The 23,057-nt window shown below is 43.5% G+C and overlaps 1 protein-coding gene across 1 annotated transcript in view; it reads right to left on the bottom strand.

The window, feature by feature from the left end:
* The window catches only part of LOC130283197 (oocyte zinc finger protein XlCOF7.1-like), a 105,314-nt gene that overhangs the window by 55,958 nt on the left and 26,299 nt on the right, over nucleotides 1–23,057 (bottom strand). The window contains exons 6-7 of the mRNA XM_056532402.1: nucleotides 19,596–20,003; nucleotides 5,097–6,288 (exon numbers count right to left, since the gene is read on the bottom strand). Of these exons, the coding sequence (XP_056388377.1) occupies nucleotides 5,097–6,288; nucleotides 19,596–20,003 (1,600 nt within the window). The remainder of the gene's footprint in view (nucleotides 1–5,096; nucleotides 6,289–19,595; nucleotides 20,004–23,057) is intronic.

Genomic DNA, 23,057 nt, shown 5'->3' with positions numbered 1-23,057 from the left:
CGAGGTCAGACGTAGCAGAAGGTCAGGGCAGGCAGCGAGGATCGTAGTCAGGGGCAACAGCAGAAGGTCTGGGTACACAGGCTAGGGAACACACTATAACGCACAAGGGCACAAGGCAACAAGATCCGTCAGGGACAAGAAGGGGAAGTGGGTTTATATAGTGTAGGGAGGTGACAGAACTGATTGGACCAGGCACCAATTAGCGGTGCGCTGGCCCTTTAAATCTTAGAAAGCCGGCGTGCGCGTGCCCTAGGGAGCGGGGCCGCACGCCGGGACGAGACAGACACCGGAGGAGGAGGGTGAGTAGAACGGGGCGCGATCCGCGAGCGGGCCTGACCCACCACGCGGATCGCGTCCCCGCCGGCACGAACACAGCAGCGCTCGCGGTCAGAGACAGAGACCGGAGCGCTGCTGTTAGCAGAACGCTGCGAGCGCTCCGGGGTAGCCGCGGGACCTGGAGCGCTTGGCGTTACACCTGTTTTATAATTTTATGTCCCACTGTACCCCATTTTAGTTATTTAGTGTACCCCAGTTATTTACCCCATGTAATGCCCCTTGAGGGGGGTCCCACTGTTCTGGCTCCATAGTCTGTAACGCAGAAGCTCAAGGCCCCTGAATGAGACCTGCTCCTCTGAGACCAGTGTGCAAGCTGTTTACGCCCAGACTTGAGGTATGTCCTTACTCCAAAGAAATGTATTTACAAACTTACGGTGACATTTTCTCCTTTTACCACTTGTGAAAATGAAAAATTTGGGGTAACCCCAGCATTTTAGTGTACAAAAATCTAATTTTTCATTTTCACATCCCACTTCATGAATATTTATCAAACACCTGTGGGGTGTTAAGACTCACTGTACCCCTTGTTACGCTCCTTGAGGGATGTAGTTTCCGAAATAGTATGCCATGTGTTTTTTTTTTTTGCTGTCCTGGCACCATAGGGGCTTCCTAAATGCGACCTGCCCTCCCCATTTCAGCAAAATTTGTAAATGTGACTCCTTCTCTTCTGAGCATTGTAGTGCGCCCAAAGTGCACTTGACGTCCACGAATGGGGTATTTCCATACTCAGAAAAGATGGGGTTACGCATTTTCTACTATTACCCCTTTTAAAAATGTAAAATTTGGGGAAAACAGCATTTTTGTTAAAAAAAATAAAATAAAAAATTTACATATCCAAAGTCGTCAAACACCTGTAGGGTGTTAAGGCTCAGTGGACCCCCTGTTACATTTCTTGAGGGGTGTAGTTTCCAAAATAGTAGGCCATGTGTTATTTGTTTGTTTTTTTTGCTGTTCTGGCACCATAGGGGGCCTCCTAAATGGGACATGCCCCCCAAAATCCATTTCAGCAAAATGTGCTTTCCAAAAGCCAAATGTGACTCCTTCTCTACTGAGCATTGTAGTGCGCCCGCAGTGCACTTGACGCCCACACATGGGGTATTTTCATACTCAGAAGAGATGGGGTTACACATTTTGGGGGGCATTTTCCCCTATTACCCCTTGTAAAAATTTTAAATTTGGGGGGAAACCAGCATTTTAGTGGAAAAAAAAAATGTATTTACACATCCAAATTTACCGAAAAGTCATCAAACACTTGTTGGGTGTTAAGGCTCAGCGGACCCCTTGTTACGTTCCTTGAGGGGTGTAGTTTCCAAAATAGTATGCCATGAGGGTTTTTTTTTTTTGCTGTCCTGACACCATATGGGCTTCCTAAATGGGATATGCCCCCCAAAAACCATTTCAGAAAAATTCACTCTCCAAAATCCCACTGTCGCTCCTTCCCTTCTGAGCCCTCTTCTGCGCCCGCCGAACACTTGACATACACATATGAGGTATTTCCTTACTCGAGAAAGATTGGGTTACAAATTTTAGGAAGATTTCTCTCCTTTGACCCCTTGTAAAAATTCAAAAACTGGGTTTACAAGAATATGCGAGTGTAAACATTTAAGATTTTGAATTTTCTCCTTCACTTTGCTGCTATTCCTGTGAAACACCTAAAGGGTTAACACACTTACTGAATGTCATTTTGAATACTTTGGGGGGGGGTTCAGTTTTTATAATGGGGTCATTTGTGGAGTATTTCTAATAAGAAGGCCCTTCAAATCCGCTTCAAAACTGAACTGGTCCCTGAAAAATTCCGCTTTAGAAAATTTTGTGAAAAATTGGAAAATTGCTGCTATACTTTGAAGCCCTCTGATGTCTTCCAAAAGTAAAAACATGTCAACTTTATGATGCAAATATAAAGTAGACATATTGTATATGTGAATCAAGATATAATTTATTTGGAATATTCATTTTCCTTACAAGCAGAGAGCTTCAAAGTTAGAAAAATGCAAAATTTTCAATTCTTTCATCAAATTTTGGAATATTTCACCATGAAATGATGCAAGTATCGACAAAAATTTACCACTAACATAAAGTAGAATATGTCAACAATCTTGGAATCAGAATGAAAGGTAAAAGCATCCCAGAGTTATTAATGCTTAAAGTGAAAGTGGTCAGATGTCCAAAAAATGGCCGGGTCCTACAGTGGAAATTGGCCTGGTCCTTAAGGAGTTAAGGAGCAAGCCCATTTTAACCAAGGACCAGACCAATTTAATTTTTGCATTTTTGGTTTTTTTCCTCCTAGACTTCAAAAAATCGTAACTCTTTTATATTTTCATCCACAGACTAGTATGGAGGGCTTGTTTTTTGCGCGACCAGTTGTCCTTTGTAATGACATCACTCATTTTACCATAAAATGTATGGCGCAACCAAAAAAATACTATTTGTGTGGGGAAATTTAAAAGAAAACTGCAATTTAGCAAATCTTGGAAGGTTTCGTTTTCAGAACACAATGTGTTCTTTATTCTGTGGGTCAATACGGTTAAAATGATACCCATGATTACATACTTTTCTATTATTGTTGCGCTTAAAAAAAATCGTTAACTTTTTAACCAAATTAGCACGTTAAAAATCCCTCTATTTTGATGACCTATAAAACTTTTTCATTTTTCCGTAATAAGCGGCGGTATGAGGGCTCATTTTCTGTGCCGTGATCTGTACCATTTATTGATACCTACATACATTATACATTTGTGTATATAAAAAAAAAAATGTATAATTTTTTTTTAAATTAAATGTGACAAAAAAAAACAGCAATTTTGGACTTTTTTTTTCACGCCGTTCACATTATATTTTAATAGTTAGGACATTTATGCACGCAGCGATACCAAAGTGCAGTGCACCAGAAGCAGGAAGAAAGCCAGGTCTGAGCAAAGACATAGAGGGTCTTCCGCAGGCAACACAATTGGTGAACTGACCTAAAAAGAACTCAGAAGACCTTACACAATACGTTCTGATTTTTTCAACCACCCAGCGCCGAATAACCTCTTTAAAGGGGTTGTGCGCTGCCCTAATTTTCGGAACTCCGCTCACAGCGTCCGGAAGTTCATTACTCTGAAGGCTGTGTGCGGGCTTCCATGTTCGCGGCTGCCGGGCGTGATGTCACGCCCGGCCCCTCGCCCGCCCCCTTGTGACGTCACGCCCGCCCGAGATGGCGGGCGAGACGTCACGAGGGGGGGCGGGCGAGACGTCGCGAGGGGCCGGGCGTGACGTCACGCCTGGCGGCTGCGAACACAGAAGCCCGCACACAGCGTTCGGAGTAATGAACTTCGGGACGCTGTGAGCGGAGCTCTGAAAGTCAGGGCAGCGCACAACCCCTTTAAGGAATATTGGGGGCATCACACCCATGGGTCAAATCATAATGAAAGGACAATAGAACTTTTATGCTCATTACCTGTTCAAGCTATTTACTGTCCCAGAAGTTTTACCTACTTTAACATATCAATAGTTCTGCTTTATAGCACTTTTCTTATTTATCGTACTATTCCTGTCCCTTTGTGTACAACTGTGTCACTCTTTAGATATTGTATTAAAACATACAGGACATCCCAAAGTAGTATTGACACCCTGCAATACAACCAGTTCTTTTTTATGGCATAGAAAAGTCACAGATTGTGGCTGTGCCATATTTGCACTGTTATTAGCAATTTTTGAAAAGTGATGTGAAAAGTGAGCAGGGATAATCGGGGGTGGACAAGGTGTTTGGGACATATTTATCATTACTTTACACAGATGCAGAATATAGGTCAATGCAGAAAAAGATTTCATTTTCTATCTACAGGACAGCTCAAGATGTGCCAAATTTGTAAATAGGCAAGGGATTCTTAATCTTTACTACTTAAATGGGCATTCCGGCCAGACATCTTATCCGCTCGCAGGAGGCCTGTCACTGGGATCCCCCACGATCTCTGTGCAGCACCAGCATTCTATGCTAGGCTGCTGCTCCAGTCTCGGAAAACTCTGTGTTTCCGGGGCTGGAGACGTGACGTCACGCCCCCTCCATTCATGTCTATGGGAGGGGGCGTGACAGCCCATAGACATGAATGGAGGGGATGTGGCGTGATGTCACGTCTCCAGTGCTGGATACGGGATAAGAGGTCTTTGGCCGGAATACCCCTTTAATGCAAGGTTTCTCAACCAGGGTGCCTCCAGCTATTGCAAAACTACAACTCCCAGCATGTCCGGACAGCTGTATACAGATCTATCTTCTCTTAGTTAATGCAATTAAGTAAAGCCTCATGATGATACATTTGAGAATAAGCTCTAGTGAAAGCCAAGTTATCGGATCAGGCTGGGAGGTGCTGTTACTGTATATTAGTTGGTCCTAAAGATCCCAAATGAGGGATTCATAGAGCAAATTATGGTACATTTGTTAAAGGTTTCAGTGGTATTTCCTGAATTGTTATATGCATTGGGCTTGTGTGAGTGGACAGCAAGTTTCCAGGAGGGAACGGAGATAAAGGCGACTTGTAAACCTTTTTATCACATCCACCCAGAAAGAAATAGGGTCTAGAAAACCCCAAAGATATGTGGACTGTGCAGGGAGCTAGGTTCCTCTTCGTGGCCTAGCTTTTCGACATTTTCCTTTTGGTGGGGGACCTAACAGACACTCAACTTAACAATATTTTGTAAGGAATATTGAGAGGAAAAAATTTCACCAGGACTAATAAAGTAAATAAATAATTCTTACTTTTTTGTTTTAATCTATTGATTTCTAGGTAATCTGAGGTAAAACATATTCTACAGTCTGAACTTTAAAATGGATTTGCCTCTTATGTCGAGCAAGAGCTGATCTACGGTTAAAACTTTGTCCACATCCTGAACATAAAAAAGGCTTCTCTCCTGTATGGGTTACCTTGTGATTGACAAGATCAGACTTCTGGCTGAAACATTTCCCACATTCTGGACATGGAAATGGCTTCTCCCCTGTGTGAGTTCTCAGATGTTCAATAAGATTTGATTTCCGTGTGAAATATTTTCCACACTCAGAACATGAAAAGTGCTTCTCTTCTGTGTGAATTTTCTGATGTTCCAAAATATCTTGTTCCTGCGTAAAAGATTTCCAGCATTCAGAACTTGGAAATGGCTTTTCCCCTGTGTGAATTTTTCGATGTCTAAGAAGAACTGATTTCTGCGCAAAATGCTTCCCACATTCTGAACAAAAATATGGCTTCTCCCCTGTGTGAATTCTTTGATGTCTAACTAGCTCTGATTTCTGTTGAAAACCTCTATCACATTCGGTACATGGAAAAGGCTTCTCCCCTCGGTGCCTTCTTTGATGTACAGTAAGATCTTGTTTCTGGCGAAAACATTTTCCACATTCTAAACATGAAAATGGCCTCTCATCTCTATGAATTTTTTCATGGGCATAAAGACTTGATTTCCTTTTAAATTGTTTCCCACATTCTGAACATGAAAATGGACATACATCTGTGTGAATTCTTTCATGAACAGAAAGAATAGATTTCCTTTTAAAATGTTTCCCACATTCTGAACACGAAAATGGCTTCTCTCCTGTGTGGATTCTTTCATGCACAGAAAGATTAGATTTCTTTGTAAAACTTTTCCCACATTCTAAACATGCAAATGGCCTCTCACCTCTGTGAATTTTTTCGTGCATGACTAGAGAAGATTTCTTTGTAAAATGTTTCCCACATTCAGGACATGAAAATACTTTATATGCGCTTTCTCCTGTATTCTGTGTAACAATCTGTGATTGAGATTTTGAAGGTTCTTTGCAATTAAAACGATCCGTCCATAAATCTCTGCTGTGAAGTACTAAGTGTTGTATATTTGTGGTAAGAAGAGCTTTCGGATGGTCTCCAGGATTGCCTTCTGTGACCTTGTCATTATTTACTTCGGGATTTGGAGCTAAAAGGTGATTTCCCGCAAAGTTTTTGGTGAAGTCATCTGTTGGTTATAGAAACAAGTGTATCTTATGTAAACATAATTGTAGATACTTTCAAACAGTTCCTACATGACACCTCCCATACAACATCAAAACATACATTCAACATACAATTTTCAAACCATGAAATTATGTTCTCTATTTCTACCAGTTTATATTAAATAGGCAAAGCAACACGTCAATAAAACAGAACAACAATCCTCACTGACCAAAATTAACCTCATTACTGCTAAAACACATATACACTCACTGACAAAAAGATTAAAAAAAAAAAACACCCAGATAAAAATGTTGGATTGCTGCAAAACTCGGCATGCAGTTATGTCTCAGGCAGATATGTAAATGAGCATAGGTGTGGTCTGATAAGACACTTGGTTTTGCAACAAAGGGGTGTAAAAGTGTTTTACCTGCTGCCCTATATGAAGGTTCTCAGAGGCTACTTATGGGTAGACTGACAACTGCTAGACATACCTCTATGACACACACTAATAAATGTTGCCCCATTGACATACATTAAGACGGGTGTATAATTTCACTGAGAGAAGCAGGATAGTCATTTTGACACATTTCCTGCCATCTAGGCCATTCTGACTAAGCTGTTAAGAGGCGTTGGGAGCAGTGGTTACGTAAGAGCACACATGGACGATAATCAGGCTCCGGCCAGCCCTGACAGACCATTAGAGAGGACGATTGTATCTGCCGACAAGCTCCAGGCACAGGTGGCACCTTTATTACACACCCATCTTTGCCCAGGCAATGTCCAGGGGCTTAGCTGAAGATAAGTTGTGTCACAAAACCCATTATGTATCTTGTGCTGTGGTGTCATGAACAAGACACCTGGACTGCTATGGAGTAGAACCGCCTCCTCTAAATTTACAAATTCAGGTTTTGCTTGCAATCCAGAGGCCTTGTGGTGGGAGATTCAAAGCTACCAATGGAGCGACATGCTGTCTCAACTGCTGTGTGATGATCTGGAGGCCATCACATACAACAGTAAGTCACCCCTAGTAGTGATATAAGAGACACTAACAGCTCAGCAATATGTGCAGGACATCCTGTAGCCACACGAGTTTCCTCTCATGGCAGGGCTTCACACTAGCATTTCACAACAGGATAATGCTCGCCCACAAACATCAAGGGTTTTCCATGAATGTTTTACCAAATTGCAGCACTGGCCAGCTTGGTTGCCATATTTATCGCCAGTTGCATTTATAGGACCAGCTGGCAGGGCCGATGCAAAGATTTCTGCCTACACAAGCGAAGCTCCATTTTGCACCTAAAAATCTATATTGTGGCTTATTTTTTGCGCCACCAATTCTACTTTGTAATGACATCAGTCATTTTACCCCAAAATCTACGGCAAAACGGGGAATAAAATAATTGTGCGACAAAATTGAAGAAAAAACACTTTTTTCAATTTTGGGGGCTTCCGTTTCTACGCAGTACATTATTCGGAAAAAATTAAACCTTATGTTTATTCTGTAGGTCCATGCGGTTAAAATGATACCCTACTTATATAGGTTTGATTTTGTCGTACTTCTGGAAAAAATCCTAACTAGAAAATTTATACGTTTAAAATTGTCATCTTCTGACCTCTATAACTTTTTTATTTTTCCGCGTTCAGGGCGCTATGAGGGCTCTTTTTTTTGTGCCGTAATCTGAAGTTTTTTATCGGTTTTATTGTTTTTGTATTGATCTGACTTTTTGATAGCTTTTTTTTCATGATATAAAAACTGACCAAAATTATGCTATTATGGACTTTGGAATTTTTTTGTGCATATGCATTGACCGTGCGGTTTAATTAGGAGGTATTATTTTTATAATTTGGACATTTCCACACGTGGCAATACCACATATGTTTATTCACACTTTTTTTAATTGTACTGGGGGGAGAGGGGGGGGGGGGTGGCCACAGAAAGGTAACAGAGACATCCTTGTGTCCCGAAAAGATCTTTCAGGACACAGGGATGTCCTGCTGAATGTGAGGGGGGGCGGGGGGGGGGGGGGCTGGGGGGGAATTACAGTATTTATCTGCGTATAACACGCACTGCCATATAACACACACACTCATTTTCACAGGAAAATTTGAGGGGGAAAAATGTAAAATAAATGACTATAACTCTGAACTATATGCCTCATCATCCCCCCAACTTTGATTCCCCTTGATCTTCAGTTTGCCCCCCCCTCCTTCCTCCCCCTTTTATCAGCCCCTGTGCCATATTTAACCCCCCACGCCTCTTTTCCCGTGTTTTCCCCTGCTCATCATTAACCCCCGCTCATCATCCCCCCTACTCATCATTAACCCCCCCTGCTCATCATTCCCCGCCTGCTCATCATTCTCCCCCCTGCTCATCATTAACCCCCCTGCTCATCATTAACCCCCCCTGCTCATCATTCCCCCCCTGCTCATCATTACCGCCCCGCCTCTGCCTCCTCATCCTCCCCCACTCATAATCCTCCCCTGTTCATTGCTCCTCCTGCTTTTTTCTATTTTTCATATTTCCTTACCTGGACGCGCTCGGCAGGCTAAGGTGATGTGTCGGGTCTTGTGGGCTGTGACGAGTTACGTCTCCTGCGGCTCCTCTACACAGCGTCAGGGATGTCACTAGTCATTTTCTGCAGCGCTGGAGTGTAATGAAGAAAACTGTGCACTGCAGGAAATGATGAGTGATGCCCCTGACGTCGTGCAGAGGAGCCGCAGGAGACGTTACTCGTCACAGCCCACATGACCCGACGCATCACCTGAGCCTGCCGAGCGCGGCCAGGTAAGGAAATATGAAATATAGAAAAAGCAGGAGGAGTCCGGGCCCACAGGAGCCACCGTTGGTCATTGTTTTAAAGTGGCCGCGGCCGGGCTATCCCCCCGGGCTATCCCCCCGATCCGCAACTCAGCAGCCCGCAGGGATGTCCAAAAAAAAAAAGTTAATTTTTCCGCCCCACCCCCGCAGCCGGTTGGCCGCTTGGTCCGCCTGGTGGTTCCGCCGGGCCTGCCAGCTGGGAAGTCAGGATGCCATATAGAACCAGTATGCCTACATGCCCAACTGTGCCTCATCTTATATCCAGGCTAGAAGTGGCCCACCAGGATACCAGAGCCTCCTTTCAATTGTACAATTTCCCAAATAAACTCATCCTCTAATATTGTAACCACTTACATATATCATCATTACATTAACATACAGTCATGGCGTAAATGCTGGCACCACTGAAATGTTTCAAGAAAATAAAGTTTTGCTATACACATGTGTATTGGAACTAAACCAAAAAAGGGAGGAAAAAAGCAAATTGAACGTAGTGTCCCACCAAACTCCAAAAATGGGATGGACAAAATTATTGGCACCCTTCACTTAATATTTGGTTGCACACCCTTTGGTCTCTCTCTTATTGGAAAGGTGCCTTTTCCCAACAGCAATTTTAAGATCTCTCCACAGGTTTTCAATGGGATTTAGATCTTGAATAATTGCTGGCCACTTCAGAACTCTCCAGCGCTTTGTTTCCATGCATTTCTGGGTGCTTTTTGACATATGTTTGGGGTCATTGTCCTGCTGGAAGACCCAAGATCTCGGACGAAAACCCAGCTTTTTGACACTGGGCTCTACAGTGTGACCCAAAATCCGTTGGTGTTCCTCAGGTTTCATGATGTCTTGCACACATTCATTCAAGGCACCCAGTGCCAGAGGCAGCAAAACAACTCCAAAACATAATTGAACCTCCACCAGATTTCACTGTAGGTACTGTATTCTTTTCTTTGTAGGCCTCATTCCATTTTTGGTTAACAGTAGAATGATGTGCTTTACCAAAAAGGTAATCTCTCATCTGTCCACAAGACGTTTTCCCAGAAGGATTTTGGCTTACTCAAGTTACTTACTCATTTTGGCAAAATGTAGTCTTGCTTTTTTATGTCTCTGTGTCAGCAGTGGGGTTCTCCTGGGTCTCCTGCCATAGCGTTTCATTTCATTTAAATGTCGACAGATATTCAAGCTGTCCTGCAGGCTCAGGAAGCATCAGTGTCAGCGCAAACTATCTTTGGAACTTGTTTGGGGCTGCTTATCCACCATCTGAACTATCCTGAGTTGACACCTTTCATAAATTTTTCTCTTCCGTTCACACCAAGGGAGATTAGCTACAGTGCCATGGGTTGCAAACCTTGATAATGTTGCGCACTGTGGACAAAGGCAAATCTAGATCTCTGGAAATGGACTTGTAACCTTGAGATTGTTGATATTTTTCCACAATTTTGGTTCTCAAGTTCTTTTCTCCTCTTTCTGTTGTCCATGCTCAGTGTGGCACACACAGACACACAATGCAAAGACTAAGTGAACTTCTCTCCTTTTTATCTGCTTTCGGGTGTGATCTGTTACTTGCCCCAGGCGAGTTTAAAGGAGCATCACATGCTTGAAACAATCTTATTTTTCCACAATTTTGAAAGGGTCCCAATAATTTTGTCCAGCCCATTTTTGGAGTTTTGTGTGACATTATGTCCAATTTGCTTTTTTTCCTCCTTTTTTTGGTTTAGTTCCACAAAGGGAATAAACATGTGTATAGCAAAATATGTGTTACTGCAATCCTTTTCTGTGAATAATACATTTTCTTGAAAAATTTCAGGGGTGCCAATATTTACGGCCATGACTGTATATAAAGTTTCATTCGATTCCAACAACTCCTTCTTGCTGCATAATTTTTTTGTCAATAAGTGTAGTTATCTAGAGGACTAACTTCCTTACTGGACTTCCTTACTTATCCTGCACAGTTAACTAAGGCTTCTTCCACACTGCCATTGTAACTCTGCAGTGCAACAGACGTCAGGGTACACGGGGAGAATGGTGGGAGAAAAGATACATCATGCAACGTTTTTTTCTTCCGCTACTCCCGTCAAAAAACAACGGAGCCCGACAGACCCCATAATAGTATATGGGATCTGTCAGGACCCGTTGTTGCCTATTGTGAGCTGTCCAGATAACAGACATTAAGGGCACAAAAAAAATGCCTAACAGACCTTTTTTTTCCCAACGGGGCACAGCGGCAGTGTGAAAGTGGCCAAAGAAAAACAAAAGTCAGAATCAGGTTTTTTGTCCATTCACCTCAGAACAATAAAGTATTTTATGTAAGGCTATGTTCACATGGTGGATTTTCCTCAATTCCGCAAAAAAAAATTTCAGGAAATCAGCGGAATCTCACTGAAATTTATGTACAGTTAATTTTTGGCAGAATTTCCAGCAGAATTCTGAATAGAAATTCCACCTTGTGAATAAACCTTAACAATGCAGGGGCGTCATGGCAAACTTTACTGTGCAACCGCAAGATTACACAGAGAGGTGGAGCTACGTTTCTATGAATATTTTTAAGCAGGAGTAGTTACAGTAGCTAGCAGGCAGGTATAGCAGTGTATTTGAGGGAAGAGTAATGTTGCCAATGCATCAAACATATGTTGCATTTTCCCGTTTATTAATATTTCTAAAAAAAAATGCAACAGATCCAGATAGAGAAGGTGGCATAGTGATCAGTGGCATCAGGGCTATTCCCCAATACCTGCCAGTTAGTGTGGGCAACCCATTACAGAATCCCTTAAAATAAAGTCAAAACGGGTTTGGATTGCGTCCTTAAAAATAGAATATTACAGGTTTTGTGTAATACATTTCTGGACAGTAAATGTTGACCCAGGAATTTACTATGATTTCCCTATTTGGAGTCAAGAAGAAATTTTCCCCCAATATGGGGCATCTGACATCCATCTCATAGGTATTTTTGCTTTACTTTAAATGACCATGGTAAACTTATAGGGGTGACTTGATGGACTTGAACTATGAACTATTTAATAGAGGAAAAATGGTGACCCTGTTTATGATCTCAGTGTTAGGCACTGCATGGAGAATTTAAGCTTCAGTACTACCAGAAGCCTTTTCTTATGGTCAGGCCAGGAAAGGAACTGATGAGTCACTGATGTTAGTCAGACTTGGAGCTCAACCCCTTGCATTAACGTCCATCTGCAGCTCCTGAGGTATGACACGCATCATACCCGGTAGGTCCCGGCTGCTATCAGCAACCAGGACCCCCGGCTAATGCCGCACATTGCTGATCGGGCTGATGTCCGGCATTAACCCTTAAGATGTGGTGATCAAACTTGATTGCCGCGTCTAAAACTAAAGTAAACATTGCCGGTTAGCTCAGTGGTGCTGTCCGGGACCGCCGCATCCCGAACAGCTTGCAGGATGCAAGGAGGATCCCTACCTGCCTCCTCGCTGTCTGATCGCCGAATGACTGCTCCGTGCCTGAGATTCAGGCAGGAGCAGACAAGCGGCAGAAACACTGATCAATGCTATGCTATGGCATAGCATAGCATTGAACAGTATGAGAGATGAATGTAATGCATGTTATAGTCCCCTATGGGGACAATAACATTGCACAAAAAAAAAGTGGAAAAAAAAAAAAAGTAAATAAGGATCATTTAACCCCTCCCCTAATAAAAGTTTGAATCATCCACCTTTTCCCATAAAAAAAACTGTGTAAATAAAAATAAATATATGTGGTATCGCCACGTACATAAATGTCCGAAATATAAAAATATATAGTTAGTTAATTAAACTGCACAGTCAATGGCGCATGCTCCAAAAAATTCCAAAGTCCAAAATAGCATATTTTTGCTCACTTTTTATATCATGAAAAAAATGAATAAACAGCGATCAAAAAGTCCGATCAATACAAAAATGTTACCGCTAAAAACTGGCACAAAAAATGATACCGCCCATCATACCGTCCCTTATGCGAAAAAAAAAATATTATAGGGGTCAGAAAATGACAATTTTAATCTAAGACAAAATCAAATCTATGTACTGTAAGTAGGGTATCATTTTAATCGTATGGACCTACAGAATAAAGATAAGGTGTCATTTTTACCCAGAAATGCACTCCGTAGAAGCGGAAGCCCCCAAAATTTACAAAAAGTTGATTTTTATGCTTACCGTAAAATCTTTTTCTCAGAGGATCCATTGGGGGACACAGAGACCGTGGGTATATACTGCTGCCACTAGGAGGCTTGACACTAGGTAACAAAAGAAAGTAAGCCCCTCCCAGCAGGATATACCCCACCTACAGACTCTGAGCTATCAGTTCCCAAAGCAGTAGGAGAGGACAGACAGGTAAAGAAAAACAGTAACTGTCCGAGGAAACCACAGACAAAAATGAACCGAACCAACCCTCTGACAGGTAACCGAACCAGGGACACCAGAACAAATGGGTGGGTGCTGTGTCCCCCCAATGGATCCTCCGAGAGAGATTTTATGGTAAGCATAACAATCTAATTTTCTCGTTCAGCTCCATTGGGGGACAAAGAGACCGTGGGATGAACCAAAACAATCCTCAGGGTGGGAAAAAACTCAAGTAACTCAGGTAGAAGGCTGGACCAAAGCCACCTGCAACACCTTGCGACCCAAACCAGCATCAGAAGATGCTAAGGTATGCACCTGGTAAGATTTTGTAAACGTGTGCAAGGACAAGCAGGTGGCCGCCTTACAGATTTGCAAGGCCGAAGCCCTGTTGCGGAGAGCCCAGGAAGCCCTGACGGAACGAGTGGAATCAGCTGAGATCTGGAAGGGAGGAGCCTTCCCCTTGCACCGGTAAGCTTACGAGATGGCAGAATGGATCCATTGCGAAATAGTCGCTTTGGAAGCAGGAAGTCCCTTACGACGACCCTCCGTAAGTACAAAGTCACACTGGCGAAAAGAGGTGACCTAAAAAGGTAAATCCAAACGGCCTGTACCACATTAAGACCATGAAACAAACGTTCCCTGGGATGGGATGGAGCTGGACAGAAGGACGATATCCTTGTTGAAATGAAAGGTGGAGACCACCTTAGGCCAAAAGAACGAGACCAGATGAAAAACAACATTGTCCTGGTGTAAAACCAGGTAGGGTGAACAGCAGGAGAGAGCCACCAGCTCTGAAACTCTTCTAATGGAAGTGACTGCAATGAGAGCCTCCTTCCAGGAAAGGATACGCTGAGAAACGTCCCGGAGAGGTTCGAAAGGAGTACCCTGCAAGGCACTGAGAACCAGATTCAGATCCCAAGGGGGAGTAGGGGATCTGTAAGGCGGAGTAGTATGAGCAACACCCTGCAGAAAAGTCCGGATGCGAGGATCAGACTCCAGGGTACGCTGAAAGAGAATGGGAAGAGAGCTGACACCTGACCCTTAAGGGAACTGAGAGCCAAGCATTGTTCCAGCCCAGACTGTAAAAAGGAAAGAAGGCGTGGGAGGGAGAACACAACTAGTGGGAAAGAGTGAGATTCACACCATTGAAAGTAGGACCGCCAAGTACGATGATAAATCTTTGCAGAGGAAGGCTTGCGCGCCGTGATCATTGTCCAGATCACTTGGGGAGAGAATCCCTTTGGGGAGAGAACCGCGGTCTCAACCACCATGCCATCAAATGCAGCGACAGTAAATTGAGGTGGCAAAGGGGACCCTGAGAGAGCAGGTCGGGAAGAACAGGGTGGCGCAGCGGTACGTCGTCCACTAGTCGAACCACGTCGGCGTACTATTCTCGCTTGGGCCAGTCCGGAGCCACGAGAATGGCAGGGACACCCTCTGCTTTGAGCTTCCTCAGCACCCTGGGAAGGAGAGGAAGAGAAGAGAAGAGATAGGGAAGGACGAAGTGTGACCAGGGAATCATTAGGGCATCTACGGCTAGGGACAGAGGATCTCGGGACTTCGCGACAAAGCAAGGAACTTTCTTGTTGGGCAGGACGCAAAAAGGTCCACGTCTGGAGTGCCCCCAGAGGTTGCAGATCTGCGCAAACACCTCTGGATAAAGAGACCACTCGGTGGGGTTGGCCGAGGAGTGACTGAGGAAGTCTGCCTCCCAATTTTCCACTCCCGGAATGTGAATCGCCGAGATGGAGGGAACCCAGAGTTCCGCCCAGAGAAGGATCCTGGATACCTCAGCCATTGCTGCAGGACCGCGAGTGGCGCCCTGGCGATTGACATACACCACAGCCATGGAGTTGTCCGACTGGACATGAACAGGACGGTCCTTGAGAAGGCATTCCCAATGAAGAAGGCAAAGATAAATTGCCTGAAGTTCCAGGATGTTGATGGGGAGGAGAGCTTCTTGGGAGGACCAAAGGCCCTGGACCGTCTGGTCCCTGAAGACTTCCTCCCAACCACTGAGACTGGCATCCGTCGTGATGACCTGCCGGTGGAGGGGCAGAAAGGATCGTAACTGTCGAAGTAGAGGGGACCAAAGCCACCACAGGAGGGACTGGCGAGTCCTGGGAGTTAGAATGATCCTGCGATCGAGGGATAGGGAAGACTTGTCACACCAGGACAGAAGAGAAATTTGAAGAGGTCGACAATGAAACTTCTATAGCCTATGCCTTTAACGTTTCACTGGAACCCCAGCTTTATCAGAAAGGTTTATGTGGCTAATAATGTGGCTAATTAGCCACATAGACCTTTCTGATGAAGCTGGGGTTCCTGTGAAACGTTAAAGGCATAGGCTATAGAAGATTTTAAATAGCAGTATTAAAGTTTCCTCACTCACAACCAATAATAGCACTAAAAAGTGGAGGGGCCAGACCATTATAGTGCACCCGGTACTATCAGTGCAGTTGCCAGTTACAATATAGGAGGACTGGGACTTTGGTTTTAATCACTGTGTGCTCCTGTCATCTAGTGGACATTTTGCTAATTGCACTATATTAGTTCATATTCAATTTTAACTGACATTAATAAAAAGTAAAATTTTAGTTGGGAGGGACCTAGTTTAGGGCACCCCTTTGATTCTGGGCCCTGGTTGGAGCCTTGACCAGGAGGTCGTCCAGGTAGGGGATCACGGACACACCCCGGGCTCGCAGAATGGCGATCACTGCCGCCAGGACCTTTGTGAAGACCCTTGGGGCCAGGCCAAAAGGAAGGGCCACAAAAGGAAGGGCCAAAAGGAAGGGCCTCTGGGACTGCGAAGCGGAGATAGTGCTGATGTGCCGGAAAAATGGGGGTGTGAAGGTAAGCATCTCGGATATCCACCGAGAAAAGAAACTCCCCTTGATCCATGGATGCCACTACAGAACGGAGACGCAGGAGTAGATGACGATTGAGGTGCTTTAAAACCAGGATCGGGCGGACGGCGCCCCTTTTCTTGGGGACAATGAACAGGTTGGAATAGAGCCCCAAAAAGCACTCCTTGGGAGGAACTGGGACAATCACACTATGAGCGAGAAGGGTCCTAAGCGCGACCCGAAAGGCCACCGCCAAAGAAGGAGTGCGAGGAGGGCAGGAACGAAAAAAGTGATGTCTTGGGAAGAAAGCAAACTCGATTTGATAGCCGTCGACATCTCAGACACAAGAATCCTGCACGTGGGCAGACTAAACGTTCCGGAACAGGGACAGACGACCTCCCACCTGAAAAGAGTGTTCGGGTGGGGGTGTCCCTTCAGGTGGAGGGAGGGTTACGGATGCCCGACTTGGCCGTAAAAACGGCCGGAAAGGTTATCCGACTTCCAGGAGGGACGAGCCTGGAAGGAAGGGGTCTTCTTATCCTGTGAGGGTGCCTGTCTGGCTGGCCGACCCAAGCCAAAAGGACCGAAAGGAGGTCAATTTCCTGCGAGAATCGGTACGGCGAGACTTGTTCTGTGGCAATAAGGAGCTCTTACCTCCAGTAGCCACGGAAATAATTTCATCCAGGTGTTTCCCGAAGAGTTGAAATGCAAGATCCGCCAAATCTTCCGAAGGGGCCCCAGACAAAATGCCCTGCGAAGCTGGGAAGCCCATTCAGAAAGGGCTTTAGACACCCAAGCAGAGGCAAAAGACAGCAAATGGAAAATGGAGCAGTCTCACCCGGTGTCTGTGTCCCTCAGATGAAGAAAAGAAGCAGGGTGTGGTGTGAAAAGCCGGCCCTCTGCAGAAAGGGAGAGAGAGAAAAAGAGGGAGGGCTAACCTAATGAGAAGGGGGGGGGGGGGGGTAGGGCCAGCACCAGCCTGGTCCCCATTGGTCAGAATTGACCCCCTTTGCATGCGCTGAAATACTGTAGGGCCGAAATGCCGGCCAGCGGGGAGTGGGCGGAGCTAAGCGCCGCAAATAGACCATGGTTGCGGCCATCATGAAGCCCCAACTATAATGGAAATGCGACCGGGAATAGAAAAAGCTGCTGGCCGTGCACGAGCAGCGGAGGCAGCTATAGCGAAATTAATATGCCGGTCGCATGTGCATAGCGCATGCGCCAGAGAAGTAGGGCTGTAAAAATAATGTAAAAAACTGAAAAAAAATTACATGCACCACTGTTTCTGTCCCTCGATTCAGAATGGCCAAGCAGGAAACTGTCCCCAGAATGAATTAAAAGAAGTGGGCCCAAGGGGGGGGGGGGGGGGGTTGGGGGAGGGGCTACAGAGGTTGAGAATCCTGATAAAGGAAAGATTCTAGGAAAAAAGAGGGAGGGAGAAGGAATACTCACCTTGCCCTGGAAAAAAACTTACCTAAAGAAGTCTTCAGCCAGTTATTATACACCTGCATCATGCCGGGCTGAAAACAGCGAGAAAAGCAGGGAAGGTAGGGGGACCAGGACCCAAAGGTAGAACCCCAGGTGCTGACCGGTGGCGAGAAGGGGTAGACAGTGCATAACTCGATGCCTGTGCCCCTTCTTCGCAAATGGGGAAACAGTGAGCGCTATGCTCCTGAGACCCCACCTAAAACGAGAGAAATAAAAGAGAGAAAATCTAACTACACGTCCCTAAACAAAAAAATAAGAAAATAAACGACCAGGTCTGGAGAACTCCAGACCTGTGTCTGCCTCCTACGGACACTAAGCTAAAACAGATAGCTCAGAGTCTGTAGGCGGGGTATATCCTGCTGGGAGGGGCAGAATTTATTTTGTTGCCTAGTGTCAAGCCTCCTAGTGGCAGCAGCATATATATATTCACGGTGGGGGAGATTTATCAAAACCTGTCCAGAGGAAAAGTTACCCAGTTGCCCATAGCAACCAATCAGATTGCTTCTTTCATTTTGCAGAGGCCTTGTTAAAAATGAAAGAAGCGATCTGATTGGTTGCTATGGGCAACTGGGCAACTTTTCCTCTGCACAAGTTTTGATAAATCTCCCCCGGTGTCCCCAAAAGGAGCAAAACAAGAAATGGCGTTTTTTCTTCAATTTTGTCGCACAATTATACTTTTTGGTTTCGCCATAGATATTTGGGCAAGATGACTGATGTCATAAAGTAGAATTGGTGGCGCAAAAAATAAGCCATCATATGGATTTTTAGGTGCAAAATTGAAAGGGTTTTGATTTTTAAAAGGTGAGGAGGAAAAAATGAAAAAGTGCAAAAGCGGAAAAACGCTCAGTCCTTAAGAGGTTAAAATGTTATACATTATTAGAAAAAACATATCTGCTTTCTTCCAGAAACAGTGCAGCTCAGTTCCATTAAATTGGATGAAGCAGAGTTGTAATACCACACACAACCTGAGGACAGGGGTGGCACTGTTTTTGGAAGAAAGTAACTTTTTTTTTTTTTTAGTTTATCACAGATAACCCCTTTATTACAGGTCCAATCTGGGGGACTGGTACAGAAGGGTGTTCTTTGAAGGGTGAAATGGTATGTCTAGGGCTGTGCTCAACAGTGGACCTGTCCAGGTAAAAACAACAGATTACACAGTTTTAAAGATACACCATATTTTCAAACTCTTAGACTGTATAAGCAAAGTTAAAACTGTCTTAGAACTAGACAGCTTTTATTTATCTCCCCTATGTGTTGACCAAAAATGAATACTGATTTCCTGGGAGCATTACATCTGAGGTAAAACATTTACTAAAGTCTGAACATTAAAATGTATTAGTTTCTTATGTTGTGCAAGAGTTGATCTATGGCTATAACATTTCCCACATTCTGAACATGAAAATGGCTTCTCTCCTGTATGAATTACTTGATGATTAACAACATCAGACTTTTGGCTAAAACATTTCCCACATTTTGGACATGAAAATGGCTTCTGTCCTGTGTGAGTTCTTTGATGTTCAATAAGAAACAATTTCCTTGTAAAACATTTCCCACATTCAGAGCATGAATATGGCTTTTCTCCTGTATGAGTTCGCTGATGTATAACAAGGCCTGATTTCTGTGTAAAATATTTTCTACATTCAGAACATGAAAATGGCTTCTCCCCTGTATGCACTACCTGATGTTTAACAACATCAGATCTCTGACTAAAACATTTCTCACATACTGGGCACAAATATGGCTTCTCCCCTGTGTGAGTTCTCAGATGTTCAATAAGAAGTGATTTCCTTGTTAAACATTTACCACATTCTGGACATGTAAATGGCTTCTCACCTGTGTGAGTTCTGAGATGTTCAGTAAGATATGATTTTCTTGTTAAACATTTTCCACATTCAGGACACGAATATGGCTTCTCCCCTCTGTGCATTCGTTCGTGTACAGTGAGATCTGATTTCTGGCGAAAAGTTCTGCCACATTCCGAACATGAAAACGGTCTTTCATCTCTGTGAATTCTTTCATGCATAGATAAAATACATTTCTTTTTAAAATATTTCCCACATTCAGAACATGGGAATATTTTTTCCTTTTTCTTTTCTGTACTTTGTTTAACAATTTGTGATTGACCAAATGAAGGTTCCTCGAGATTAGTGTGATCAGTTGAATGATCTCTGCTGGAAAGAAATGTTGTGGAATATTCTCCATGATTGTCCTCCATAAAACTTTTATATTTGACTTCATAACCTGGAAAAAAAGGCATTTTCTTTAACATTTAAGGTGCAGTCATTGGTTTTATTTAATCTTTTGCAAAACAAATATTAAAAATGTTCATACAGTGACTAAAACAGCATACAGATTGCAATCTTTAATCCAAGAAAATAAAAAATGTATGATTAATGTGAGTGAAGTATAAAGGATGAACTTAGCTTAAATTGGTGAGGTGGATAAAATGTTTTAGTTTCATATTCTCTGTCTATGTCAGGCATATAAGAGCAGGAAAATCAATCATAACCTGTCATCCTTCATCTATACAGCTTTCCAGCATGCCCAGGAGTATGTACAGAGTCCCAAATTTAAAAGTTTTGAAATTGCACTGTTGAGTATTCGGCTAGGATAGTTACACAGGTTTAGTCTTTTTTTTTGGAAAACCGCCACTGCATTTTTTTTGTCAAAGTCAGAAGTAGGAAGGAGGAGTCGTTCCTTTATATTTTCCACTTCTTTTGAATACACTTCTGGCTTGTACTCAAAAACTGCAGTGGCAGATTTCCCAAAAAAATGCCAGAAAAAAAACCTATGTGGAGACTTTCCGGCGGCAGCCCTATGTGTGCTGTGAGTTTCGGAGGCGGAGCCGCGCGTCACAGTCACGCCGGCACACGGCTCTGCCTCCAAAACTCACTACACACCGCCGCCGGAAAGCCCTGTGTGTATAGTGAGCAAGGAATACGCAGCGTATTTCCCGCTGCTGCTGTAAATTTTGCGCAGCGTGAAATACGCTGCGTATACGCCGCGGAATGCACCCTTATATTGACACGTGCAGTACTTGTACTAACCTTCCTTCCAATTTCAGTAATTAAAGTTAATTAAAGTCTTTCCAGCTTGATCTTGGGACACCCTTCTTCCGTATTAGGGGCATTGTGCATTCTGCAGAACCAATATTTGGGTATCCATATGGATGCAAAATGAATAATATAAAGAATCTGAGATATTAGGTTCATTTTGAGGAGATTGATCTTGTCCAAGGCCCATAAAGGAAGTCTGATCTGGGCCTTATTCTGTATCTGATCTACAGGGTGGGCCATTTATATGGATACACCTTAATAAAATGGGAATGGTTGGTGACATTAACTTCCTGTTTGTGGTACATTAGTATATGTGAGGGGGGAAACTTTTCAAGATGGGTGGTGACCATGGCGGCCATTTTGAAGTTGGCCATTTTGAATCCAACTTTTGTTTTTTCAATAGAAAGAGGGTCATGTGACACATCAAACTTATTGGGAAATTCACAATGATGTTGGTTTTAATGTAACTTTATTCTTTAATGAGTTATTTACAAGTTTCTGACCACTTATAAAATGTGTTCAATGTGCTGCCCATTGTGTTGGATTGTCAATGCAACCCTCTTCTCCCACTCTTCACGCAATGATAGCAACACCGCAGGAGAAATGCTAGCACAGGCTTCCAGTATCCATATACACTGCTATATACTACTATATACACTGCAGGAGAAATGCTAGCACAGGCTTCCAGTATCCATAGTTTCAGGTGCTGCAGAATGGGCAAAACAAAAGTTGGAACAGGACCCTCAGTTTACGCAGATTTTGTTCAGTGATGAGGCAAACTTTTATGTGAATGGTGAAGTTAAACAAAACCACCGCTATTGGTCTGACACTAACCCACATTGGGTAGATCCCTCCAAGACTGTTGGAACACAAAAATGGATGGTATGGTGTGGTATACAGGGTACAAAGATAGTGGGGCCATTCTTCATCAATGGAAACCTCAAGGCCACTGGATATGTGAAATTGCTACATGATGATGTGTTTCCCTCTTTATGCACTGAAGCTGGCACGTTCCCTGAGCTTTTCCAGCAAGATGGTGCACCACCACATTATGGGTGTCAGGTCCGAGCATACCTAGATGAACAGTTTCCTGGAAAGTGGATTGGTCGTCATTGGCCAGTTGAATGGCCCCCAAGGTCTCCCGATCTGACCCCTTTAGACTTTTATCTTTGGGGTCATCTGAAGGCAATTGTCTTATGCTGTGAAGATACCAGATGTGCAGCACCTGAAACTACGGATACTGGAAGCCTGTGCTAGCATTTCTCCTGCAGTGTTGCTATCAGTGTGTGAAGAGTGGGAGAAGATGATTGCATTGACAATCCAACACAATGGGCAGCACATTGAACACATTTTATAAGTGGTCAGAAACTTGTAAATAACTCATGAAAGAATAAAGTTACGTTAAAACCAAGCACATCATTGTTTTTCTTGTGAAATTCCCAATGAGTTTGATGTGTCACATGACCCTCTTCCTATTGGAAAAACAAAAGTTGGATTCAAAATGGCTGACTTCAAAATGGCCGCCATGGTCACCACCCATCTTGAAAAGTTCCCCCCCCCCCTCACATATACTAATGTGCCACAAACATGAAGTTAATATCACCAACCATTCCCATTTTATTAATGTGTATCCATATAAATGGCCCACCCTGTACACGAGGATGTTCTCTTAACGAGCTTGCAATCCTAGCCAACAATCTTCCCAGGGGAGGAAAATATTTTTAAAAGTAATGGTATCCGCCACCCACTGCTGCATAGCTACGCTTCCCTGAGACCATGTGACTTATGAAATATCTCAGGCCGCACAAAATGCTGTGAAAGATAAGAAACAACAATCTAATAAAAAGACTTGAACTACAGCATTTCCGGATGTAGGTCTTGTTCATGACAATGGGATAAAGCATAGGTATTGGAAGTGTATTACACAGCATTATAACTTAGTATCACAGGCTCCAAGGCTGAAAAAAAACAAAAACCTGGAATACCCCTTTAACACCTTAAGGACCAAAACCCATTTTCACCTTAAGGACCAGAGCATTTTTTGCACATCTGACCACTGTCACTTTAAGCTTTAATAACTCTGGGATGCTTTTACTTATGAACTTGATTCTGATAATCTTTTTTCGTGACATATTCTACTTTATCATAGTGGTAAATTTTTGTCGATCAAGAAAAAAATTAGAAAATGTTGAATTTTTCTAACTTTGAAGCTCTCTGCTTGTAAGGAAAAAAGACATAC

Source organism: Hyla sarda, chromosome 7 (genome assembly GCF_029499605.1).
Source record: "Hyla sarda isolate aHylSar1 chromosome 7, aHylSar1.hap1, whole genome shotgun sequence".
NCBI classification, from domain to species: domain Eukaryota; kingdom Metazoa; phylum Chordata; class Amphibia; order Anura; family Hylidae; genus Hyla; species Hyla sarda.
This window is presented reverse-complemented; position numbering and strand designations above follow the sequence as displayed.